The following is a 22,872-nucleotide window of genomic DNA, read 5'->3' as shown; positions in this document are numbered from 1 at the left end:
GATTGGAAGGGGTTTGGTCCTGAGGAGAGAACGTGGGAGCCCCGGGAGAACATCCATGCCCCTCTCATCCTAGCTAAATTTCTGTCTGGCCTAAAAAAGGGGGGGCCTAAAGGGGGGGGGTACTGTAGTGCCGGCGTCCCTGCCCTCTGCTAGGCAGGGACGCTGCTCCCCTCACCGCTCTGCTCCGTGCCCGGCATCCTCCCCCCGCTCTGCTGTCAGCGCGCGCTCCGTCCCGGCGTCCTCCTCCTGCTCTGCTCTCAGCGCGCGCTCCTTACCGGCCCCTGTGCTTAGGGCGCGCGCGCGCGCACTCCCCTCCTCTTAAAGGGGCCGCGCGCGCCGCCCTAAAGAGTCCCCGGCCAATGGCCGGAGGACTTCATCATATATAAGGCACCTCCTCCAAAATGGAGGTGCCCGAGCAATGTTGTTTGCACCTGTGTCTCACCTGTGCTTCAGCCCTCAGGTCCCGTTGCCAGTTACCTGCCAGTTACCTGCCACTTACCTGCCTGATTCCTGCCTGAATACTTGTTACCTGTCTGCCAGTCTGAGGTCCGACGGTCTGCCTTACTACTCCTGTCAGTCTGTCTAAAGGACCAGCCTGCCCGCTCACCTGGGAGCGCATATCAGCTACCTGCCTGCTTGCCTGAGGTCCGACGGTCTGCCTTACTACTCCGGTCAGTCTGTCTATGGACCAGCTTGCCCGCTCACCTGGGAGCGCTTCTCCGTTACCTGCCTGCTTGCCAGCCCGGAGGCTCCGTTGTCACGTGCTGTGACCACCAGCTATCTCAGAGACTCTTGCCCGCTCACCTGGGAGCGCATCTCCGTTACCTGCCTGCTTGCCAGCCCGGAGGTCCCGTTGTCACGTGCGGTGACCACCAGCTATTCCAGAGACTCTTGCCCGCTCACCTGGGAGCGCTTCTCCGTTACCTGCCTGCCTGCCAGCCCGGAGGCTCCGCCGTCACGTGCCGTGACCACCTGCTATTCCAGAGACTCTCGCTTGCTCACCTGGGAGCACACATCTACCATCTGCCTGCTAGCCTACCCGGAGGCTCTGCCATCACAGGTCGTACCTACCCCTTACCCAGAGACTGCCCTGATCACTTGCCGTAACTCCCTGTCCGTTCACCCAGAGACTGCCACCCGCTCCCTTACAAGGGCCGCCCCCTTGTATAGTAGCTCAGAGGTTCCGCCTCCCGGACCCGTTACATCCTTGAGATACACAAAAGCTTCAATGGCCTCAGAAGACCACTGAACAGCATCAGCACCTTTCCTGGTGAGATCAGTCAGAGGTTTGACAATACTAGAAAATTTTTTTATGAATTTTCTGTAGTAATTGGCGAAACCCAAAAACCTCTGTATCGATTTCAAACCAATAGGCCTAGGCCATTCCTGCACAGCCTGAACCTTAACCGGATCCATCTCAAAACCTTTGCTGGAGATAATGTAGCCCAAAAAACTAATTCTCTGTACAGCGAACTCACATTTCTCCAGCTTAGCAAAAAGCGAATTGTCCATTAATAACTGTAATACCTCACGCACGCTCCGCCAATGAGACTCCAGATCCGGCGAATAAATCAAAATGTCATCCAAATACACAACCACATTTTTGCCGATCAAAGGTCTAAGGATGTCATTAATCAGATTCTGAAAAAATGCAGGAGCATTAGTAAGACCAAAAGGCATAACCAGATTCTCAAAATGACCCACAGGAGTGTTAAAAGCAGTCTTCCATTCGTCACCCTCCTTCATGCGCAACAGATTGTATGCCCCCTTAAGGTCAATTTTAGAGAACCACTTGGCCCACATTAACTGGTTAAACAGATCAGGAATCAATGGCAGTGGGTAAGGATTGCGTACAGTAATTTTGTTAATCTCACGAAAATCCAGACAAGGACGTAAACCGCCGTCCTTTTTTTTTACAAAAAAAAATCCAACTGCCACAGGAGACTTAGAGGGCCTAATGTGACCGGCGGCCAAACTTGTCTGTATGTATTCCTCCAAAGCCTTCCTCTCAGGAATAGTAAGGTTAAATAAACGACTTTTAGGAAGAGTCGCTCCAGGGACAAATTCAATAGAACAATCATAGTCTCTATGGGGAGGCAAAACCTGCGATTCCTTCTCAGAAAAAACTCTCCAAAAATCCTGAATAGGAACAGGCAATTCTCCCCTATCCAAAGCTGCAATACGCCCGTTACAACACTTGTCATAACATTTATGGCTCCAGGATTTAATTTCACTGGTAGACCAATCCAGTACAGGATTGTGAAATTTTAACCAGGGCAATCCCAATATTACTGGAGAAGGCAAGTTATTCAACACTACCAAATCCAATTTCTCATGGTGAACACCATTAATAGTGAGAGGAAATTCACAGACCTTGAGAGTAATATTCTTCAAAGGGGAACCATCCACAGAAACCACAGCAATGGGGGATGATAAAGGTTCAGGTTTTAAATTGAGTCTTTCCACGAATCCCCCATCAATTACATTCAGAGTAGACCCGCAATCAACAAATACCCGAAATTCCATTAATTTTTTCTGAGCAATCGTGGAAGCAGCTAAAAATATACCCTTGGAATTTAAACAGGCAATACGGGCGTGACTGACCATTTTTTTTTCTTTCTTCAAACGAAGCTCACAGCCTTTAATCAAATGACCAGATTTTCCGCAATAGAAACACAAGCCTTCAGAAAATCGACGGTCTTTTTCTTGAGAGCGAGGTGTCACCGATCCAATCTCCATCGGTTCACCACTGTTAGTACACACATTCTCATAACCAGAAACTGACATAGCAGAGGATTTGCTCTCATTAACCCTTGCACGCAGTCTTCTATCCACCCGTATAGCTAATTGCATAGCCTGTTGCAAATCTTCAGGTGTAGGATAAGCAATTAGCAGGTCTTTAACCCTTTCACTGAGCCCAGCAAGAAATAGACTTTTCAGAGCAGAATCGTTCCACCCTGTTTGAGTGGACCAACGACGGAAATGAGTGCAATATTTTTCCACATTACCTGATCCTTGTTTTAAACGTCTCAACTCAGTCTCAGCTGATGCGACACGGTCAGGATCATCATATAATAGTCCCAAAGCAGAAAAAAAACTATCCACTGATCTGAAGCATGTATCACTAGGTTGCAAAGAAAAGGCCCACTCCTGAGGCTTTTTGCGCAAAAGTGACATTATGAACCCTATGCGCTGGGATTCATCCCCAGAGGACTTAGGTCTCAAACGAAAATACAATAAACAAGCATTTTTAAATGAAAAAAATTCTCGGTGTTCACCAAAAAATAAATCCGGCAAACATACCTTAGGCTCCAAGAAATGTGCTCCAGGACAGTTACTCACGTGCTGACGGAGCTCGGCCACCTCCAGAGAGAGTCCCTGCAGGCGATGAACCAAATCCTGAACCGACACCATGATGGAACAGAAAAATCTTTCCTTAGAGAATTTGCAGGCTGGACTTACTGTTATGTTCTGCTACCAGAGCTAAGGAAAGAGAGGAGATCTGTCCCTACGATTGAACTCAGCTGAATCCCTACGATGTAACAGGGGACCTGATCCTGCGATCAGACCTGCTAAAGTCCTAAGCTAGTCTGTACGGAGACCTATAGATGTGGGGAAGGAATCCCTACAAGTACTAAGGACTGGGAGGAATATGGGACACCTCCTAACAGAAATAGTAGCAGACAGACGAACAAACAAAATATATAGAACATAGAGGTCAGTAGACCAAGCAAACTAACAGAGCAAGACACAGAGCACAGGCTAGCTAGAAAGTAGATATACAATGAAGTCCAGCAAAGCCAGAAGGCGGAGCAGGCTTAAATAGGCCAACAAGGTCATGTGACCAGCAAAGGAAAAAAAAGCTAAGAGCAAGGTTCTAACAAATACAGCCTCCAGGATAGGCAGAAGACAACAGGCTAGAGAGCGTGTACAGACTGCAGGTTAGAGTACACAAGTAGGACACAGTACAGACACGGGAACAGATACTGCAAGACAGGTAACATACACAGGACCTGGCATGTCAGAGACAAAAAGCCAACTGACAGGGCAAGATGCTCAGGCATGGGTTAATTGGAGCAGCTGGTTTAAATACCAGGTGACAAACAGCAATAGGCTGAGGACGCACAAGGGGTGTGCCTGCAGCAGGTACAAAAAGCAGGAAGTGATCAGGCGCCGCCCTTAAGCAGCAGAAGCAGAGGCAAACAGACAGCATGGAGGGAAGCCAGGCTAGCAGACTGGACTGGAGATCAAGTGCGCGCTCTTGCACAGTGGGAGATGGACCACTATGCAAGGACGCCGCCAGGTATGTTACACAGCATCAACGTCCACGTCCCACCGCAGCGTTCAATTGTCCATATCCCAGACCTTTGAACGAAAGCGGAAATTCGCAGCCAACGCCCCACAGGCCACAGTCCTAAATTCACACATTTCACGACTGCTTGCGTGGGAAATGCTGCCTTTTAGGCTGGTGGAGACGGAATCCTGACAACGGACACGTGGACAAGTGCTTGTGGCCAGGGACGGTACATCTCCCTGACGGCACACTGGGTAAACATAGTGGAAACCGGGACCCAGTCGGACCTTGGGACGGAACACATCCTCCCCACACCGAGGATTGCGGGCCCTATGTCAGTCAGAGTTGCCCCCACAGTGTACAGCTCCTGCGCATCATCCTCTTCCTCATGTTCAGCCTCCATCTCAGATATCACCACATCAGTTACAAGCTGGAAGCACTGCAGTACTGCCTCCGCCAAGTGGCAACAGGCTGTGCTGAAACTCATAAGCTTAGGTGATAAACCTCACACTGCTTGAGAGTTGTGGACAGCAGTGAAAGAGCAGGCAGATCTGTGGCTGAGACCGCTGAACCTACATCCAGGCATGGTCGTGTGTGATAATGGCCGTAACCTGGTGGCGGCTCTGAGGCGAGGCGAGATCACACACGTACCATGCCTGGCTCATGTGCATAACCTCGTGGTTCAGCGGTTTCTTAAATCGTACCCCGAGTTGCCAGATCTGCTCATCAAAGTACGCCGCCTGTCAGCTCATTTTCGCAAGTTGGCTACAGCTTCCGCCACCCTTGCTGTGTTGCAGCAGCGTTTGCAGCTTCCGTCACACCGACTGGTGTGTGATGTCCCCACACGTTGGAACTCTACCCTCCACATGTTGCAAAGGATTTGTGAGCAGAAGAGAGCAGTTGTGGAGTACCAGCTGCAACAAGGCCGTCGATATTCAGGTCAGACTCCACACATAAGACCTCAGGAGTGGACCTGGATGTCTGACATATGTACCATCTTGACAAACTTTGAGGAGTCCACCAAGATGGTGAGTGGCGATGACGCCATCATTAGCGTCAGCATTCCACTTGTCTGTCTTTTGCAACGCTCTCTGCAGAGAATTAAAGAGGAAGCATTGCAGCCAGAGTATGATGAGATGGATCAAGAAGCCGTAGCAGTCGATTACACACAGCCCAGCCTCATCTCATCCCAAAGTGCATTGGGGGACAATGAGGGAGAGGAGGAGGAGGAGGAGGAAGAACAGGAGCTGGTATCATGCGCTGTAGACGGTAGTACCTGTACAACTGTCATACCGTCGGTTCAGCGTGGGTGGCCTGAGGACAGGGGGGAAGAGGAGGAGGAGAGCATGGTCAGTCGACATCTTGGTGAGGACACGGAAGTCTTGCCCATTGCCAGTCTGGCAAGCATGGCTGACTTTATGTTACGCTGCCTTAACCATGACCCTCGCGTTGTCAAAATGTTGGGTGACAGTCATTACTGGTTGGTGACACTTTTAGACCCCCGCTACAAGGAGAACTTTCACTCTCTTATTCCTGAGGTGGAGAGGTCTACAAAAATGGGGCAGTACCAGAAGGCCCTTGCTGCAGAACTGTTAAAAAAATTCTCATCTGAACACGCTAGTGGCAAAGGTAACAGTTCGTTGCCCAACCAAGGTGTACAGGCGAGAGAGACGCAACTTGAATCCAGCAGAGGCAGGGGAATACTGTCAACGTTCTGGGACAGTTTTCTGAGACCCACCCAGCTTACAGGCCCTGAGGCGCGGGGTACTCTCACAAGGAGTGGAAAGTTTCAAAAGATGGTGAGGGAGTACCTTGCCGACCATACCAGCGTCCTCCGTGATTCCTCTGTGCCTTTTAATTTTTGGGTATCCAAGCTGAACACTTGGAATGAACTCGCTCTGTACGCCTTGGAGGTCCTGGCCTGCCCTGCCGCTAGTGTGTTATCGCAGCGTGTTTTTAGTGCCGCTGGGGGAATTATAACTGATAAGCGCACTCGCCTCTCAACAATGCTGACAAGCTGACCCTTATCAAAATGAACAAGGGCTGGATTGGGCCAGACTTCTCATCACCACCAAATGACAGCAGAGTAACAAAGTCAAATCCACTGTGTTATTTCGGGAGGAGTATTCACATGCTCCACTTCACACCCACACATGGGTATACGCTTCCTCATTTCGGCTGTTTTATGCTCTTCTCCTTATCCTCAGCCTCCACCACCACTATACCACCAGGGTGACCGTGGTCCGTGTTGCCATTATTGTAAGTTCCTCCGTCCTTATTTTTGGCAGCTTTTGCTTGGAAGGCATAAGCAAAGACTATGGGAGACCCACTCCCCAATAATGGGAATAATGTTTTTAAGATGCTGCACTGTATGGCTCTTGTAAGAGGCATTAAAACCATCTTGTTAAGCTACTGTGACCTCCACCACTTTTCCAAGGGGCATTAAAACCATCTTGTTAAGCTACTGCGACCTCCACCACTTTTCCAAGGGGCATTAAAACCATCTTGTTAAGCTACTGTGACCTCCACGTCTCTTCCAAGGGGCATTAAAACCGTCTTATTAAGCTACTGTGACCTCCACGTCTCTTCCAAGGGGCATTAAAACCGTCTTGTTAAGCTACTGCGACCTCCACCACTTTTCCATGGGGCATTAAAACCGTCTTGTTAAGCTACTGTGACCTCCACGTCTCTTCAAAGGGGCAATAAAAGCGTCTTGTTAAACCACTCTGAACTCCACAGCTCTTCCAAGGGGCATTGAAATTTTATTTTTAATTACTTCTAACCTCCACAACTCTTCCAACGGGCATTGCATTTCCTCCTAATTTTAGTCAGCTTTTGCTTTTCAATGCAAAGGCGAAAACTAAGGGAGACCCACTCCCCAATAATGGGTAGAAGGTTTTTAGTATGCTGTAATCCACGTCTGTTTCAAGGGGTATTGCAGTTCCTCATAATTTTTGGAAAGCCTTCCATTCACTGCTTAGGCCAACAGTGTACAGGAGACCCAGTTGCTATAAATGGAAAAAACGGTTTAGTTAAGGCCCTCTGACCTCCATGTCACTTCCAAGGAGCATTGGGGTGCCTCAAAATTTTTGGTAGGCATTGCACTCACTGTATGCCCTATAACTGTGTAGCCGAACTGCTCCTTTTGGTACAGAAACATATCCTACAAGACATGTGTGGTTGACTGGCCTGATATTGATGTGAATGGTCCCTGTTCCTCCTGCTTTCTCCTTTGCCACCACCTCATCCATCATTTATCACCTGAAGCTTTGTTTTAACGGGAGTCATAGAACTGGGATAGTAGCAGGAAAACATCCAGCAATCCTCGGAGGAGGTAGGCAATGCGCCAAAACGCTGACCACCTCAGACCTAGCCGCTACTACATACATGCTCTTGCATTCCAAGAAAACAAAGCAGATGCTAACTTCTATCATCATCTTCATGCTCCTCACCTTGGCACTCTCAACTCCCCTGATGGAGAAGCCAGGGCCCACCGGAGGAGTCTGGTTCTCTGGTGGGCTCATCCAATGCTGCCCTAAAGCAGGCCAGGCTAAGAAAAGTGTGGGGGAAGTTCCCAGGAGAAATAGGGGCGGCTGGGGACCGTGTGTGGACACCCGCCCGCGGGGCGGCTGGGGCCGAGTATGGACACCCGGTCGCCCCCTGGCGGCTGGGGACCGAGTGTGGACACCCGGACGCCGGGGACTGAGTATGGATTCCAGGCCGCCGACGCAGCCATGACGTGGTGGCCAGATTCTGCCTCCACATGCCTAAAAGGCCCAATTTTAAGTGCAAGCAAGCAGTATGGTATTGCAGCCTGGGGGTGGGTGGCTGGCAGGCTGCATACTTGCGCTTGCATTGCAAGGAATGGGAGAGGTACAATTGAACACTGCCCTGGGACAAGGACTTAAACGGGGATAGCTGCAAGTCTGCAACGACAGGTGCAGGGTGGGAGGCATCTTCACATGTGACATGAACAGGGGGCTGGCATGCATACTCTACAGCGGAATAGGCTGTCCTTCCCCCTAAATGCACTGGGGAGGGAACAGGTAATGTTTTGGTATGCGCGCTTAATCTTAAGTATAAAGCGCACCGGGACAAATAGGGGTGGTTGGGGACCGAGTATGGACACCCGGCCACCCCCTGGCGGCTGGGGACCGAGTGTGGACACCCGGCCGCGGGGCGGCTGGGGACCGAGTATGGACACCCGGCCGCGGGGCGGCTGGGGACTGAGTATGGATACCTCGCTACCGAAGCAGCCATGAGGTAGTGGCCAGCTTCAGCTTCCTCCAAACTAAAAGGCCCCATTTCAAGTGCAAGCTAGCAGTATGGCATTGCAGCCTGGGGGTGGGTGGGTGGGTGGCAGGCTGCACACTTAAGCTTGCATTCCAAGAAAACAAAGCAGATGCTAACTTCTATCATCATCATCATGCTCCTCACCTTGGCACTCTCAACTCCCCTGATGGAGAAGCCAGGGCCCACCAGAGGAGTCTGGTTCTCTGGTGGGCTTGTCCAATGCTGCCCTAAAGCAGGCCAGGCTAAGAAAAGTGTGGGGGAAGGTCACAGGAGAAATAGGGGCGGCTGGGGACCGAGTATGGACACCCGGCCACCCCCTGGTGGCTGGGAACTGAGCGTGGACACCCGGCCGCCGGGCGGCTAGGGACTGAGTATGGATACCTAGCTGCCAAAGCAGCCATGAGGTAGTGGCCAGCTTCGGCATCCTCCAAACTAAAAGGCCCCATTTCAAGTGCAAGCTAGCAGTATGGTATTGCAGCCTGCGGGTGGGTGGGTGGGTGGTCGGCTGCATATTTGCATTTGCATTGTAAGGAATGGGGGAGGTACAAGGACAAGGACTTGCACGGGGATAGTTGCAAGTCTGCATCTTCTGATGCGGCAAGGATCACTTCTAATGGGCACACTTTTAGGCAGTGACCTGGGAGTCAGAGATGCTTCCAGGGGTCTTCCCCATGCCGTTCCCATGTATTTTCAGCACTGTATGCATGTGTCACACAGCACATGGCCAGATAAGGTTGTAAAATGTTAAAATGACATTTCCCGGTGAATGTATTTGTCACAGTTGAAAGCAATACAAAAGTGCAAAAATGCATAAAAAATGCTACTTGTGAACATAGCCAAAGGTGTGGAGGAGTATTTTTGTTTTTGGTTATTTATTTTACCTTATACACAAGTCTTTACCCTGGAAAGGAAATTCCGTAACATATTTCACAGGAAAACCGTTTCAGTTTCGTTTTTGAATGTTTTATTGTGAGCCCGTAAAAGTGGCTTAATACCTCTGATCACGTTGTTGACAGCAGTGACCTGGGGGTCAGAAATGCTTCCTGGGGCGATCCCCATGCTGTCCCCATATCTTTTGAGCACTGTCACTATCGTTTTGGGCACTTTTTAGGCTTTCTACAGACTGCCGGGGGTGCCATCGCAAAAATGCTCGGGTCTCCCATAGACTAACATTGGGCTCGTTGCTCGGGTCGAGCACCCGAGTATCACGGTGAGCTCGGCCCGAGCTTCGAGCAACCGAGCATTTTAGTGCTCGCTCAACACTAGTGATCACACAATTGTGACACAACCGGACTACACCACTGATAAAGCAGCCACAGCCGATACTTGAGAAGAATCTGTGACTTCTTTGCATTTAGTGGTTACTACTCACCTGGGTAGTCATATGTAGGAATCTCCTCTTTACACCACTCATCACCCCTCACATATGTCTCTGTGATATTAATATGGGTCAAATCTTCACCCTGAAAAAAAATACTGTAAAAGTCACAGACAGATGGAGAAGTCCCATCCATGATCAGCTCTAATCCTGCCATCTCCACCGTTCTCATTACACAAGTATAAAACACAGAATACTGGTGGATAAAACGAGACAGAACACAAGACCTTCACAGCTATCTACACATCATAGGGGAGATCTCATGACACCTTCTCTCATTCTACCTGATGATCCTGAGGAACATTGGGATCTTCTTGTTTACAGTCCTGTGGAAGAAGAGGACGGGGACATCTCTGCGGTGTTGACCTCTTACTGGATAGATCTGGAGGAAACACATACAGGGACTGAATTCATTCTTTACATACAGATAATTATAGGCCGTGTGTATTTAGTCCTGTCTATTACCTGGTGATGTGAGGGGCTGGGGAACCTCCATCGTGACGTTCTTGTATAGATCTTTGTGTTCTTCTAAATACTCCCACTCCTCCATGGAGAAATAGACGGAAACATCCTGACACCTTATAGGAACCTGACACATACAATGATACCGTCATCCCCCCGATCCCTCCATAACGTTATTGTATAATGTCCCAGCATTCCCAGCAGTGTCACCTCTCCAGTCAGCAGCACAATCATCTTGTAGGCGAGTTCTAGGATCTTCTGGTCATTGATGTCCTCATGTATCAGCGGGTGAGGTGGAGGCCCCGTGATTGGGCTTAGGGGTCTTCCCCATCCCTCAGACACAGGGTCCTGACAGCGCTCACTAGAGGTCTTCTTTACTACTGTGTAATCCTGGTTATGGAGAGACACATTAATAAATCTCCCTCCAGACATTTCCAGAGTCCTCACCTCCAGTTCTGTCCATCTGTTATTCCCATAGATAAGAATGATGTAATGTGACGTCATCAGAATCTCTCACCTTTCCAGTAAGCCGGAAGAGGATCTCTAGGGTGAGGTGTAATATCCTCTCCGCCATCTTCTTTCTGTCTCTATCCATTCTTCTACAGGAAAATTATATAGATAAATTATTAGTATCTCATATTGTGGGAATCTGAGTGGATTGAAGATGAGTTGGTGTAAAATATATACAATTCTGTGTAATAAAAAAAATTAATAGCATTGTGATGCCGGTATAAAGCAATAATGCGGTAGAGCACTTCATATATATCTTCAGGTCACACAGAGATATTTATGTGCTATCAGTTGGGATTACGGAAGTTATAAAATAATTCAGGTAATTTAGCAATATAAAGAAACAGCAGTCTTTGTACAGCAAATAAAATATGTTAATGGTTTATATGTATACATCTCACCACTCCACGATAAGTTCTAGAAAGAAGACGTCTTCTAACTCCACCACCTTCTCTACACTGTGTGCACGATTATTAGGCAATTTGTATTTTTGATGATTACTTTCACATCTCCAGTGCTGATGGTCAATCCAAAGGGTAATAAACCTGAAACCTGAATATTTAACAAAGTAAAAGTGAGGTGTTGTCTTAGCAGAATATCTCTGTGTCCAGAATTATTATGCAACTAAATGAAAATTTTCCATCTTAATTGTTTATTTTCATCTGTTATAGTATACATCTGACATTTAATAAATATATATCACTGACCAATATAGCCACCATTCTTCTCAACACCAGTGATAAGCCATCCATCCATGGAGTCCATTAGTTTCTTACTCTGTTGACGTTCATCTTTGTGGGCAGCACCAACCATAGTCCCAGACACTGATCAGAGAGGGGACTGTTCTCCTTCACCATAAATCTCGAGTTTAAGAAAAGCTCGAAAGTTCTCGGTAAGGTTTAGGTCCAGTGAGGAAAAGGTCATGTCATTATTCTCTCATCTTTAAGACCTTTCCGGGCACTGAGCAGTGAAGACTTCGATGCTGCGATTGAGCATTGTCCTGCAGAACAATCCTGTTTTTTTAAAGATGTAGATTTTTTCTGAACCTCTGTTGAAAGAAAGTATCAGCTAAAAATTGGCAGAAGGTTTGGGAGTTGATTTTGCATCTATCTTCAACTTGAAAAGGTCCAACTAGCTCATGTGTAATAATACCAGCCCATAGCAGTGCCCATCTCCACCTCGGTAGCATCGGAGTCAAAGTTGAGGTCTGTGTCCATTACTGATCCAGCCACGGGCCCATCCATCTGGTCCGTCAAGAGTCACTCTCATCAGTCCATAAAACCTTTGAAAAATCTGTCTTCCGATATTTCTTGGCCAAGTCTTTTCTTTTGTCTTATTCAGTGGTGGTCAGTATTCAGCCTCGGCCTCGTCTCTGAGCACTGAACATCTTGTACTTCTGGGCCTCCAGGGAGGCTGCAGTTCTGGAATAGGACAGCACTGGAGGATAATATCTTCCTGGTTACTTCACATTTGAGTCTTCTGAAATCTTTTGCAGTTAATGCTATTATTTTTTTTCTTTTGTAACCATATACACTTTTGAAGGTTCTGTGATCACACCCAATATCTGAGCAATTTAAGGAGTGCTGCATTCCTCTGTAAGACTTGTAGCGTCGGCGTCCCTGCCCTCTGCTAGGCAGGGACGCTGTTCCCCTCACCTCTCCACTCCGAGCCCGGCGTCCTCCTCCCGCTCTGCTGGCAGCGCGCGCTCCTTCCCGGCCACGGTGCTTAGGGCGCGCGCGCGCTCCCCCCCTCTTAAAGGGGCTGCGCGCGCCGTCCTAAGGAGTCCCCGGCCAATGGCCGGAGGACTTCACCATATATAAGGCACCTCCTCCAAAATGGAGGTGCCCGAGCAATGTTGTTGCACTGTTCACTACTCTGCTTCAGCCCTCAGGTCCCGTTTCCTGTTACCTGCCAGTTTCCTGTCTGATTCCTGCCTGTTATCCGCTTACCTGCTTGCTAGCCTGAGGTCCGACGGTCTGCCTTCCGACACCTGTCAGTCTGTCTATGGACCAGCTTGCCCGCTCACCTGGGAGCGCTCACCTGCTACCTGCCTGTTAGCCTACCTGGAGGCTCCGCCGTCACATGCTGTGACCACCTGCTTATCCAGAGACTCTCGCCTGCTCACCTGGGAGCACACATCTACTACCTGCCTGTTAGCCTACCTGGAGGCTCCGCCGTCACATGCTGTGACCACCTGCTTATCCTGAGACTCTCGCCTGCTCACCTGGGAGCACACATCTGCCATCTGCCTGTTAGCCTACCTGGAGGCTCCGCCGTCACATGCTGTGACCACCTGCTTATCCAGAGACTCTCGCCTGCTCACCTGGGAGCACACATCTGCCATCTGCCTGCTAGCCTACCTGGAGGCTCAGCCGTCACAGGTCGTACCTACCCTTTACCCAGAGACTGTCCCGGTCACTTGCCGTGACCTTCTACCCGTTCACCCAGAGACTGCCCCGGTCACTTGCTGTGACCCCCTGCCCGTTTACCCAGAGACTGTCCCGGTCACTTGCCGTGACCTCCTGCCCGTTTACCCAGAGACTGTCCCGGTCACCTGCTGTGACTACCTGCCTGTCTTCCCTGGTCGCCACCCGCTTCCTTACAAGGACCGCCCCCTTGTATAAGTTGCTCAGAGGTTCCGCCTCCCAGACCCGTTACAGTTTGCTCGGGCCATGGAACCCGGTGGCACCCAAGCTCCCTCGCTCTCGGACCTTTGTCATGAACTGTCCCGTCAGAGGTTCCAACAGGAGTCCATCCTGAGTCACCTGCGGAATGTCAATTCTCGCCTGGACACTCTGACTGCTCCACCAGCAACCACCGCTAGTGTCATGACTCACAACCCGGCAGCTCCGCTGCCCACCAATACCATGGTATCCTGCTCCGGACCCCGGCTTTCTGCACCTCCTCGCTTCGGAGGCGACTCCGCTCAGGCTCGGGGCTTCATAAACCAGTGCACCCTGCACTTTGAACTCCTGTCCCACCAGTTTAACTCCGACCAGGCCAAAGTAGCCTTCATCATGTCCCATCTCACGGGGGAGGCACTGGCTTGGCTAAATCCTCTATGGGAGAGAGGAGTTCCCATGGTGTCCGACTTGCCTGCCTTTCTCACGACTTTCCGGAAAGTCTTCGACGAACCCGGACGGAAGACCTCATCCGCATCGTCTCTGCTACGCCTCCGTCAGGGAAGTCTCACTGTGGGCCAATATGCCATACAGTTCCGTACCCTTGCCTCGGAGCTGGCCTGGGACAACGACGCTCTGGTATCTGTCTTCTGGGAGGGTCTGTCCGGCCGTATTAAAGATGAACTCGCCACCCGGATTGACTTACGGTTCCAGGAGCGTGCCAAAGAAGTCACCCGTGAGAGGAGGTTTCCATGTCTAGCTCCTACCTTCCTGAAACCCGTCACTCCCTCCGTTTCTCCCCAGGTACTCTCTCCTGAGCCTATGCAGGTCGACCAGACCAAGATGGTCAAAACCCGTCAGGACTTACGCCGTGCCGAGGGGAGCTGCTTCTACTGTGGCAGTAAGGAGCACCGGATCCGTACCTGCCCGGAGAGGTCGGGAAACGCCTGTGTCTAGGTTCGCTCAGAGAGGTCAACCTAGACAAGAATAAATCCTCTCCATCTCTGCTGCTGTCAGTCTCAATTATCTGCGGGGAGAACCGTTATTTCGAACTTGCCCAACTTGACTCTGGAGCAGCCGGGAATCTTATTTCACAGTCCCTGGTAGAGAAATACCGCATCCCCACCAAACCTCTGGCTGTACCCTTATCTGTCGCTGCCGTGGATGGGGGCCTCTTACCACGTCCCATTCAACTCATCACCGAATCCATTACTCTGCAGGTGGGAATGCTGCATTCTGAGAGCATCTCTTTTCATGTTCTGCCTGGACTCTCTCACACCCTCTTACTAGGCCTACCTTGGCTCCAGAAACATGCACCCGTGCTTGACTGGCAGACCGGAGAAGTCCTTCGCTGAGGACAGGACTGCCATAAGACTTGTTTGATTCCCGTTCATCCCGTCCGTCCTTCTCCTACCCCAACTAATCTACCTGGACTTCCGATTCCTTATTGGTCATTTGCTGATGTCTTTAATAAAAAGGAGGCAGAGACATTACCCCCTCATAGACCATACGACTGTCCTATCGACCTGATGCCCGGCGCTACTCCTCCCCGTGGGCGCATTTACCCTTTGTCCGCTGCTGAGACCCGGTCGATGTCCGAATATATTGAGGAGAATCTGGCCCGGGGATTCATCCGGAAATCTACCTCTCCGGCGGGAGCAGGCTTCTTTTTCGTTAAAAAGAAGGACGGCTCTCTCCGTCCCTGTATAGACTATAGAGGCCTTAACCAGATCACGGTGAAGAATAAGTACCCCCTTCCGCTCATTCCGGAATTATTTGATCGTCTGAGGGGGGCTAGAATCTTCACTAAACTGGACCTCCGTGGGGCGTACAACCTGGTCCGTATCCGTCAGGGGGATGAATGGAAGACTGCATTCAACACCCGGGACGGCCACTATGAATATCTGGTAATGCCCTTTGGTCTCTGTAACGCTCCTGCCGTCTTTCAAGAGTTGGTCAATGACATCTTCCGGGACCTTCTCTACTCCTGCGTAGTGGTGTACCTGGACGACATCTTGGTCTTCTCTCCGGATCTCCAGACTCACCGGAGGGATGTTCGTCAGGTCCTGCTCAGGCTCAGGCAGAATCACCTCTTCGCCAAATATGAGAAGTGCCTCTTTGAGCAGACCTCGCTTCCGTTTTTGGGCTACATTATTTCTCAGACCGGCCTCCGAATGGATCCAGAGAAACTGTCTGCCATCGAGAAATGGCCTCGACCGGAGGGGTTGAAGGCTATTCAGCGGTTCCTGGGCTTCGCCAACTACTACCGCCTCTTCATACCACACTTCTCTTCCCGGACTGCCCCAATTTCCGCGCTCACCCGTAAGGGCACTAATCCCAGAGAGTGGCCGCCCGAAGCAGAGGAGGCCTTTCTTTCCTTAAAACAGGCCTTCTCTTCCGCCCCGATGCTGCATCGCCCGGACGGCAACAAGCAGTTCTTCCTGGAAGTTGACGCCTCCTCCTCTGGAGCCGGAGCGGTATTTACCCAAAAATCGTCTTCCTGGAGAATGGTAACTTGTGGCTTCTTCTCCAAACTCTTCTCCTCTTCTGAGCGCAACTACTCCATAGGAGACCGAGAGTTATTGGCCATCAAGCTGGCATTGGAGGAGTGGCGTTACCTACTCGAGGGGGCTCTTCACCCGGTAATTATTTACACTGACCACAAGAACTTTGCTTACCTCCAGCATGCCCAGAGACTTAACCCGCGCCAAGCCCGGTGGTCCTTGTTTTTTGCTCGCTTTGATTTTGTTCTTCATTTTCGCCCGGCTGACAAAAACATCAAAGCGGATGCCTTGTCCCGATCCTTTCTGGTGTCTGATCTTGAGGAAGAACCTAAACATATCATCGATCCCGCCAGAGTAATGCAGGTGGCTCCCGTGAGTCTAAATCGTCTCCCTCCCGGTAAGACGTTCGTATCGGTACCTGATCGGGAGAAGATCCTACACTGGGGTCATTCGTCTAAACTAGCTGGCCACGCCGGTCAGAAAAAGACCCTCCAGCTTATTACCCGGCACTACTGGTGGCCTACCCTGCACAAGGACGTAATAGACTTTGTTTCTGCCTGTGTGTCCTGCGCCCGCAACAAAGTCCTGAGACACCTGCCAGCCGGTCGCCTCCTTCCGCTTCCTGTACCTACTGCTCCCTGGCAGCATATAGCTATGGACTTCATAACTGATCTCCCCGTCTCTGCCGGTTGTACGGTCATTTGGGTGGTCGCTGACCGCTTTTCCAAGATGGCTCACTTTATTCCCCTGCCATGCCTCCCGTCTGCACCCAAGCTGGCCAAAGACTTTATCCGCCACATCTTCCGTCTTCATGGCCTGCCCCTCCACATCGTGTCGGATCGTGGGGTACAGTTCACCTCACGTTTCTGGAGAGCCACTTGTAAATTGCTGGACGTCACCCTGGACTTCTCCTCCGCTTACCACCCACAGTCTAATGGTCAAGTGGAGCGGATCAATCAGATCCTGACCAGTTACCTCCGGCACTTCGTTAATGCCCACCATTCTGACTGGGTGGATCTCCTGCCATGGGCCGAATTCTCTTACAACAATCACGAGAGCGAATCTTCCTCCAAATCCCCGTTTTTTGTAGTCTTCGGTCAGCATCCTCGGATCCCATTTCCCGTCTCCACCTCGGTGGATAATCCGGCTGCGGAATCTCTTGTTAACAAATTTTCCTCCATGTGGGAAAGTACCCGGTCCGCACTCCTTCAGTCGTCCGAGCGTATGAAAAGACATGCAGACAAAAAACGTCTGGATCCTCCTCAATTCCGTCCAGGGGATAAGGTCTGGCTCTTGTCCAAGTATGTCCGGCTCAAGATTCCTTCCTATAAGTTAGGGCCTCGGTTCATCGGTCCTCTGGAGGTCATCAGTCAGATCAACCCGGTGGCCTATAAATTGAAACTCCCGGCCAACTTGCGGATCCCTAACTCCTTCCATGTATCTCTCCTCAAACCCGTGGTACTTAACTCTTTTTCCAAGTCTACAGGTACGCCTCCTGCTCCGGTTTCCGCTGAAAACGAGTTTGAGGTAGAGAACATTCTGGCCACAAAAAGGGTAAGAGGAAAGACCTTTTTTCTAGTAGATTGGAAGGGGTTTGGTCCTGAAGAGAGAACGTGGGAGCCCCGGGAGAACATCCATGCCCCTCTCATCCTTGCTAAATTTCTGTCTGGCCTAAAAAAGGGGGGGCCTAAAGGGGGGGGTACTGTAGCGTCGGCGTCCCTGACCTCTGCTAGGCAGGGACGCTGTTCCCCTCACCTCTCCACTCCGAGCCCGGCGTCCTCCTCCCGCTCTGCTGGCAGCGCGCGCTTCTTCCCGGCCACGGTGCTTAGGGCGCGCGCGCTCCCCCCCTCTTAAAGGGGCCGCGCGCGCCGTCCTAAGGAGTCCCCGGCCAATGGCCGGAGGACTTCACCATATATAAGGCACCTCCTCCAAAATGGAGGTGCCCGAGCAATGTTGTTGCACTGTTCACTACTCTGCTTCAGCCCTCAGGTCCCGTTTCCTGTTACCTGCCAGTTTCCTGCCAGTTTGCTGTCTGATTCCTGCCTGTTATCCGCTTACCTGCTTGCTAGCCTGAGGTCCGACGGTCTGCCTTCCGACACCTGTCAGTCTGTCTATGGACCAGCTTGCCCGCTCACCTGGGAGCGCTCACCTGCTACCTGCCTGTTAGCCTACCTGGAGGCTCCGCCGTCACATGCTGTGACCACCTGCTTATCCAGAGACTCTCGCCTGCTCACCTGGGAGCACACATCTACTACCTGCCTGTTAGCCTACCTGGAGGCTCCGCCGTCACATGCTGTGACCACCTGCTTATCCTGAGACTCTCGCCTGCTCACCTGGGAGCACACATCTGCCATCTGCCTGTTAGCGTACCTGGAGGCTCCGCCGTCACATGCTGTGACCACCTGCTTATCCAAAGACTCTCGCCTGCTCACCTGGGAGCACACATCTGCCATCTGCCTGCTAGCCTACCTGGAGGCTCAGCCGTCACAGGTCGTACCTACCCTTTACCCAGAGACTGTCCCAGTCACTTGCCGTGACCTTCTGCCCGTTCACCCAGAGACTGCCCCGGTCACTTGCTGTGACCCCCTGCCCGTTTACCCAGAGACTGTCCCGGTCACTTGCCGTGACCTCCTGCCTGTTTACCCAGAGACTGTCCCGGTCACCTGCTGTGACTACCTGCCTGTCTTGCCTGGTCGCCACCCGCTTCCTTACAAGGACCACCCCTTGTATAAGTTGCTCAGAGGTTCCGCCTCCCAGACCCGTTACAGAGTTAACCATTTTTGAGTTTTTATAGTCAGTTAAAACTCTTTTTGGCCCATTTTGCCTGAGAAAAATAAGCTGCCTAATAATTGTACCCCCCTGATAAAGGGTTTCAATATTCATAGGCCACACACCCCTCATTACAAAATACACATCACCTGATCTACTTCATTCACTAAACAGTTACGTTTATACAGCTTGTATTTGGAAAATCTGTATAAAAATGATGACATAGTCAAAATATTCACTAGCCTAATAATTGCGCACACAGTGTATGTTTCAAAGTGATCAAGAAAACTATTTTTTATTCTCACCTGCTATAAGCTATGGGTGCAATGTTCAGGAATCATCCATCAATCCATAGAACGTGGATTCCACATCTCACCCCTGACAAGCCAAAAAGTGAAAATAGTTGGGTAATATTCTGACGCTTGTCTCCATTGTGATTATGATATGTTATAAGCAAGTTTAAATCTCTCAGTTCTTTCAATGTGTCTTAGGGGTGCACTGTTTTTTTATGGTAATACAAAAAGAAACACTGGCATGGTTGCACCTAGCAGGGTGAAGTGCATGCTCAGGTGTTACAAAAAATAAATGATTACAACCATATCCTGTAGATTACAGCAAAAGAGGAGAAGAAACCTATTAGTGGTGTGGGGCACTAAAACTATGGGGGTAACAAAGATGAGGATCATTACTGTATATGGCAATGAGGGGAGGGGGTAATACTTTATAGGGCACTATAGATGGTTATAGCACTATGTGGTAGTGGGGAAAATAGGCAGGACACCTAAGGAGAGTAATGAAAAAAAAAAAAATAAAATATATATTTATTTATTCTGAGGGGTCAGCTCTGTGGTAGGCGTTGGTTCACACAGGGATGCAGTCTGTAGGTTCAAACAAACAGGTGGTTTATTAAATGCCCATAAACCAGGCAGGAAACAAAAATATCACAGCCTCTTTCAGGTTCCGAAAAGGTATAACAGAACAAAACATAAAATAGCAGGTCCATATAGAGCACGGCCTCAGCCGTTTAAATGCAGATGCCTTTCTCTGCCTCCGGCAGACTCTGAGCAGCACATGCAAGGCTTGCATAACACACAGACAGACTGAGACAGGCACAGCTGTCTTAAATCAGGCCTTCCAAAACGTGGACTGGAGGTAAGTGAGCAGCTGATCCCCCCAGCTCTTTCAGCTGCTCCTAAAACCCATCCCTTTAATCTGGGCCCATTAACTACCTCTCAGCACTATATGTGCTGGAGCCTGCTTCTAGGGGTCCTACATCACCGAAGCTTGGCACCTCGGGGACACATACCTCCCATCCACAACGTGTCCAGCTGCAAACTTACCTACCCCCCAACTTCCTCAGCCTAATTATATTATATATATATATATATATACACATATACACAGTGGTGGCCAAAATTATTGGCACCCCTGCAATTCTGTCAGATAATACTCAGTTTCTTCCTGAAAATGATTGCAATCACAAATTCTTTGGAATTATTATCTTCATTTAATTTGTCTTCAATGAAAAAACACAAAAAGAATTGTCCTAAAGCCAAATTGGATATAATTCCACACCAAACCTAAAAAAGGGGGTGGACAAAAGTATTGGCACTGTTTGAAAAATCATGTGATGCTTCTCTAATTCGTGTAATTAACAGCACCTGTAACTTACCTGTGGCACCTAACAGGTGTTGGCAATAACTAAATCACACTTGCAGCCAGTTAACATGGATTAAAGTTGACTCAACCTCTGTCCTGTGTCCTTGTGTGTACCACATTGAGCATGGAGAAAAGAAAGAAGACCAAAGAACTGTCTGAGGACTTGAGAAACCAAATTGTGAGGAAGCATGAGCATTCTCAAGGCTACAAGTCCATCTCCAAAGACCTGAAGGTTCCTGTGTCTTCCGTGCGCAGTGTCATCAAGAAGTTTAAAGCCCATGGCACTGTGGCTAACCTCCCTAGATGTGGACGGAAAAGAAAAATTGACGAGAGATTTCAACGCAAAATTATCCACCATCCGCACAAAGAACCTCGACTAACATCCAAACAAGTTCAAGCTGCCCTGCAGTCCGAGTCTGCTTTTTTCTTGCCATAATACAAATTCTAACAGTCTATTCAGTAGGACTATCAGCTGTGTATCCACCTGACTTCTGCACAACACAACTGGTCCCAACCCCATTTATAAGGCAAGAAATCCAACTTATTAAACCTGACAGGGCACATCTGTGAAGTGAAAACCATTTCCGGTGACTACCTCTTGAAGCTAATCAAAAGAATGCCAACAGTGTGCAAAGCAGTCATCAAAGCAAAAGGTAGCTACTTTGAAGAAATTAGACTATAAGACATATTTTCAGTTGTTTCACACTTTTTTGTTAAGTATATAATTCCACATGTGTTAATTCATAGTTTTGATGCCTTCAGTGTGAATGTACAATTTTCATAGTCATGAAAATACAGAAAAATCTTTAAATGAGAAGGTGTGTCCAAACTTTTGGTCTGTACTGTATGTGGCGCCCTGCTGCGCACTGGTGCCACAGATCCCAGATGGGTGCATGGATGGAATTCTCCCCAGTGGCCTCAATACATGCAGACACCTCCACCCAAGTCCACTAGATGGAGCCCTGTCAGGTATATAAATACTGGGGGGTGGAGTTCAGGAAGTCAGTCAGTGGGAAGCAGACAGTGTGTCACAATGCTGCAGCTCCAGACAAGCTGAAATCTGTGTGGCTGAAGGCCAGGCTAGGCCCAAGCTGCGGGCTAGTCTGGCCAGTGAGAGCCTGGAGCGGGCTAGAATGCAAGTGAGAGTTCCTGTCAGGCACAGACAGGGACAGAGCTCAGAGAGTCTGCTCATGGAGTCTGCATGAGGAAGTCTGCTGACTGAGGAGAGAAGGAGAAACGCATAGGGGGCAGAGGAGCATAACAGGCTCACCCCGAATCATATACCGGACACTGGGTCCGCGCCTACAGGGATCTTTATGACCAGTAGGAACAACTGGAACCCCTGGAGAACTACAAGTCCCAGGTCTAACCAACCGCTGACTACAGCAACGGGGTTAGGTACCACACAGGCTCCAGTGACTAGGGAGCGTGGAGACCAAGAGAAAACCCCACCATCAGGTCAGTTGGTAGAACAAGGAAGCAGTAACCAAGCCAGGCCTAGCTCCAGGCAGGCCCGAAGCATAGAGAGACACAGATCAGGAGGCCCTACACCCGCTCACTGGGGAGAGTCCAGAAATGTACCCTTCGCCTTGAGTACTCTGGACCGTACCTGCATCACCACCAGTAAAGGTATTGAAGTTTACCCCTGTGTGTGTGCCCGTACTTCCTCCGGGACCGTCCTGCCGTCTCTATCCTGCTTCCATCATCCCCTATATCAACACTGCCCTGAGGCCTGCTCCACCTGCGGGGAGCCGTCCCATCCGAGCTGCCCCCAACATCTGCCTCAGTGGACTGTCGCAGCTCTGGTGATCCTTACCAGATACCGCAGGTGGCGTCACGAACATTTCTTAAGAAAACCTTTAATCCCAATATAAATATCCCCCTTTTCAGTTGACCGCCCTGGGCCACGGACCGGGCCAGCCAAAGTGATATTCCCCCACCAGTATCTGAGGGCCCGGCTGCCGAGTACCCCACGGACCCGGGGGCGCGTCATATATACACACACACTGCTCAAAAAAAATAAACTGAAACACTTATATTCTGTTGTTTAACTCCAAGTAAATCAAACTTCTGTGAAATCAAAATGTCCACTTAGGAAGCAACACTGATTGACAATCAATTTCACATGCTGTTGTGCAAATGGAATAGACAATAGATGGAAATTATTGGCAATTATCAAGACACCCTCAATAAAGGAGTGGTTCTGCAGGTGGGGACCACAGACAACATCTCAGTACCAATGCTTTCTGGCTGATGTTTTCGTCACTTTTGAATGTTGGTTGTGCTTTCACACTCGTGGTAGCATGAGACAGACTCTACAACCCACAGAAGTTGCTCAGGTAGTGCAGCTCATCCAGGATGGCACATCAATGCGAGCTGTAG

The 22,872-nt window shown here is 49.9% G+C and overlaps 1 protein-coding gene and 1 pseudogene across 1 annotated transcript in view; one reads left to right on the top strand and one right to left on the bottom strand.

Moving 5' to 3' along the window:
* LOC141182606 (uncharacterized) overlaps positions 1 to 19,211 on the bottom strand; it is a 38,912-nt gene extending 19,701 nt beyond the window's left edge. Inside the window, exons 1-6 of the mRNA XM_073660767.1 lie at positions 19,137 to 19,211; positions 10,945 to 11,026; positions 10,638 to 10,817; positions 10,431 to 10,554; positions 10,250 to 10,347; positions 9,960 to 10,050 (exon numbers count right to left, since the gene is read on the bottom strand). Coding sequence (XP_073516868.1) covers positions 9,960 to 10,050; positions 10,250 to 10,347; positions 10,431 to 10,554; positions 10,638 to 10,817; positions 10,945 to 11,022 — 571 coding nt within the window. The 5' untranslated portion in view covers positions 11,023 to 11,026; positions 19,137 to 19,211. The remainder of the gene's footprint in view (positions 1 to 9,959; positions 10,051 to 10,249; positions 10,348 to 10,430; positions 10,555 to 10,637; positions 10,818 to 10,944; positions 11,027 to 19,136) is intronic.
* Positions 1 to 22,872, top strand: part of LOC141182609 (uncharacterized) — a 272,324-nt pseudogene that overhangs the window by 62,353 nt on the left and 187,099 nt on the right.

This window comes from Phyllobates terribilis, unplaced genomic scaffold (genome assembly GCF_046119375.1).
Source record: "Phyllobates terribilis strain yellow unplaced genomic scaffold, ASM4611937v1 Scaffold_35__1_contigs__length_13245226, whole genome shotgun sequence".
Lineage (NCBI taxonomy): Eukaryota > Metazoa > Chordata > Amphibia > Anura > Dendrobatidae > Phyllobates > Phyllobates terribilis.
The sequence above is the reverse complement of the archived record's forward strand: the minus strand, read 5'-3'. Positions and strand labels throughout refer to the sequence as shown.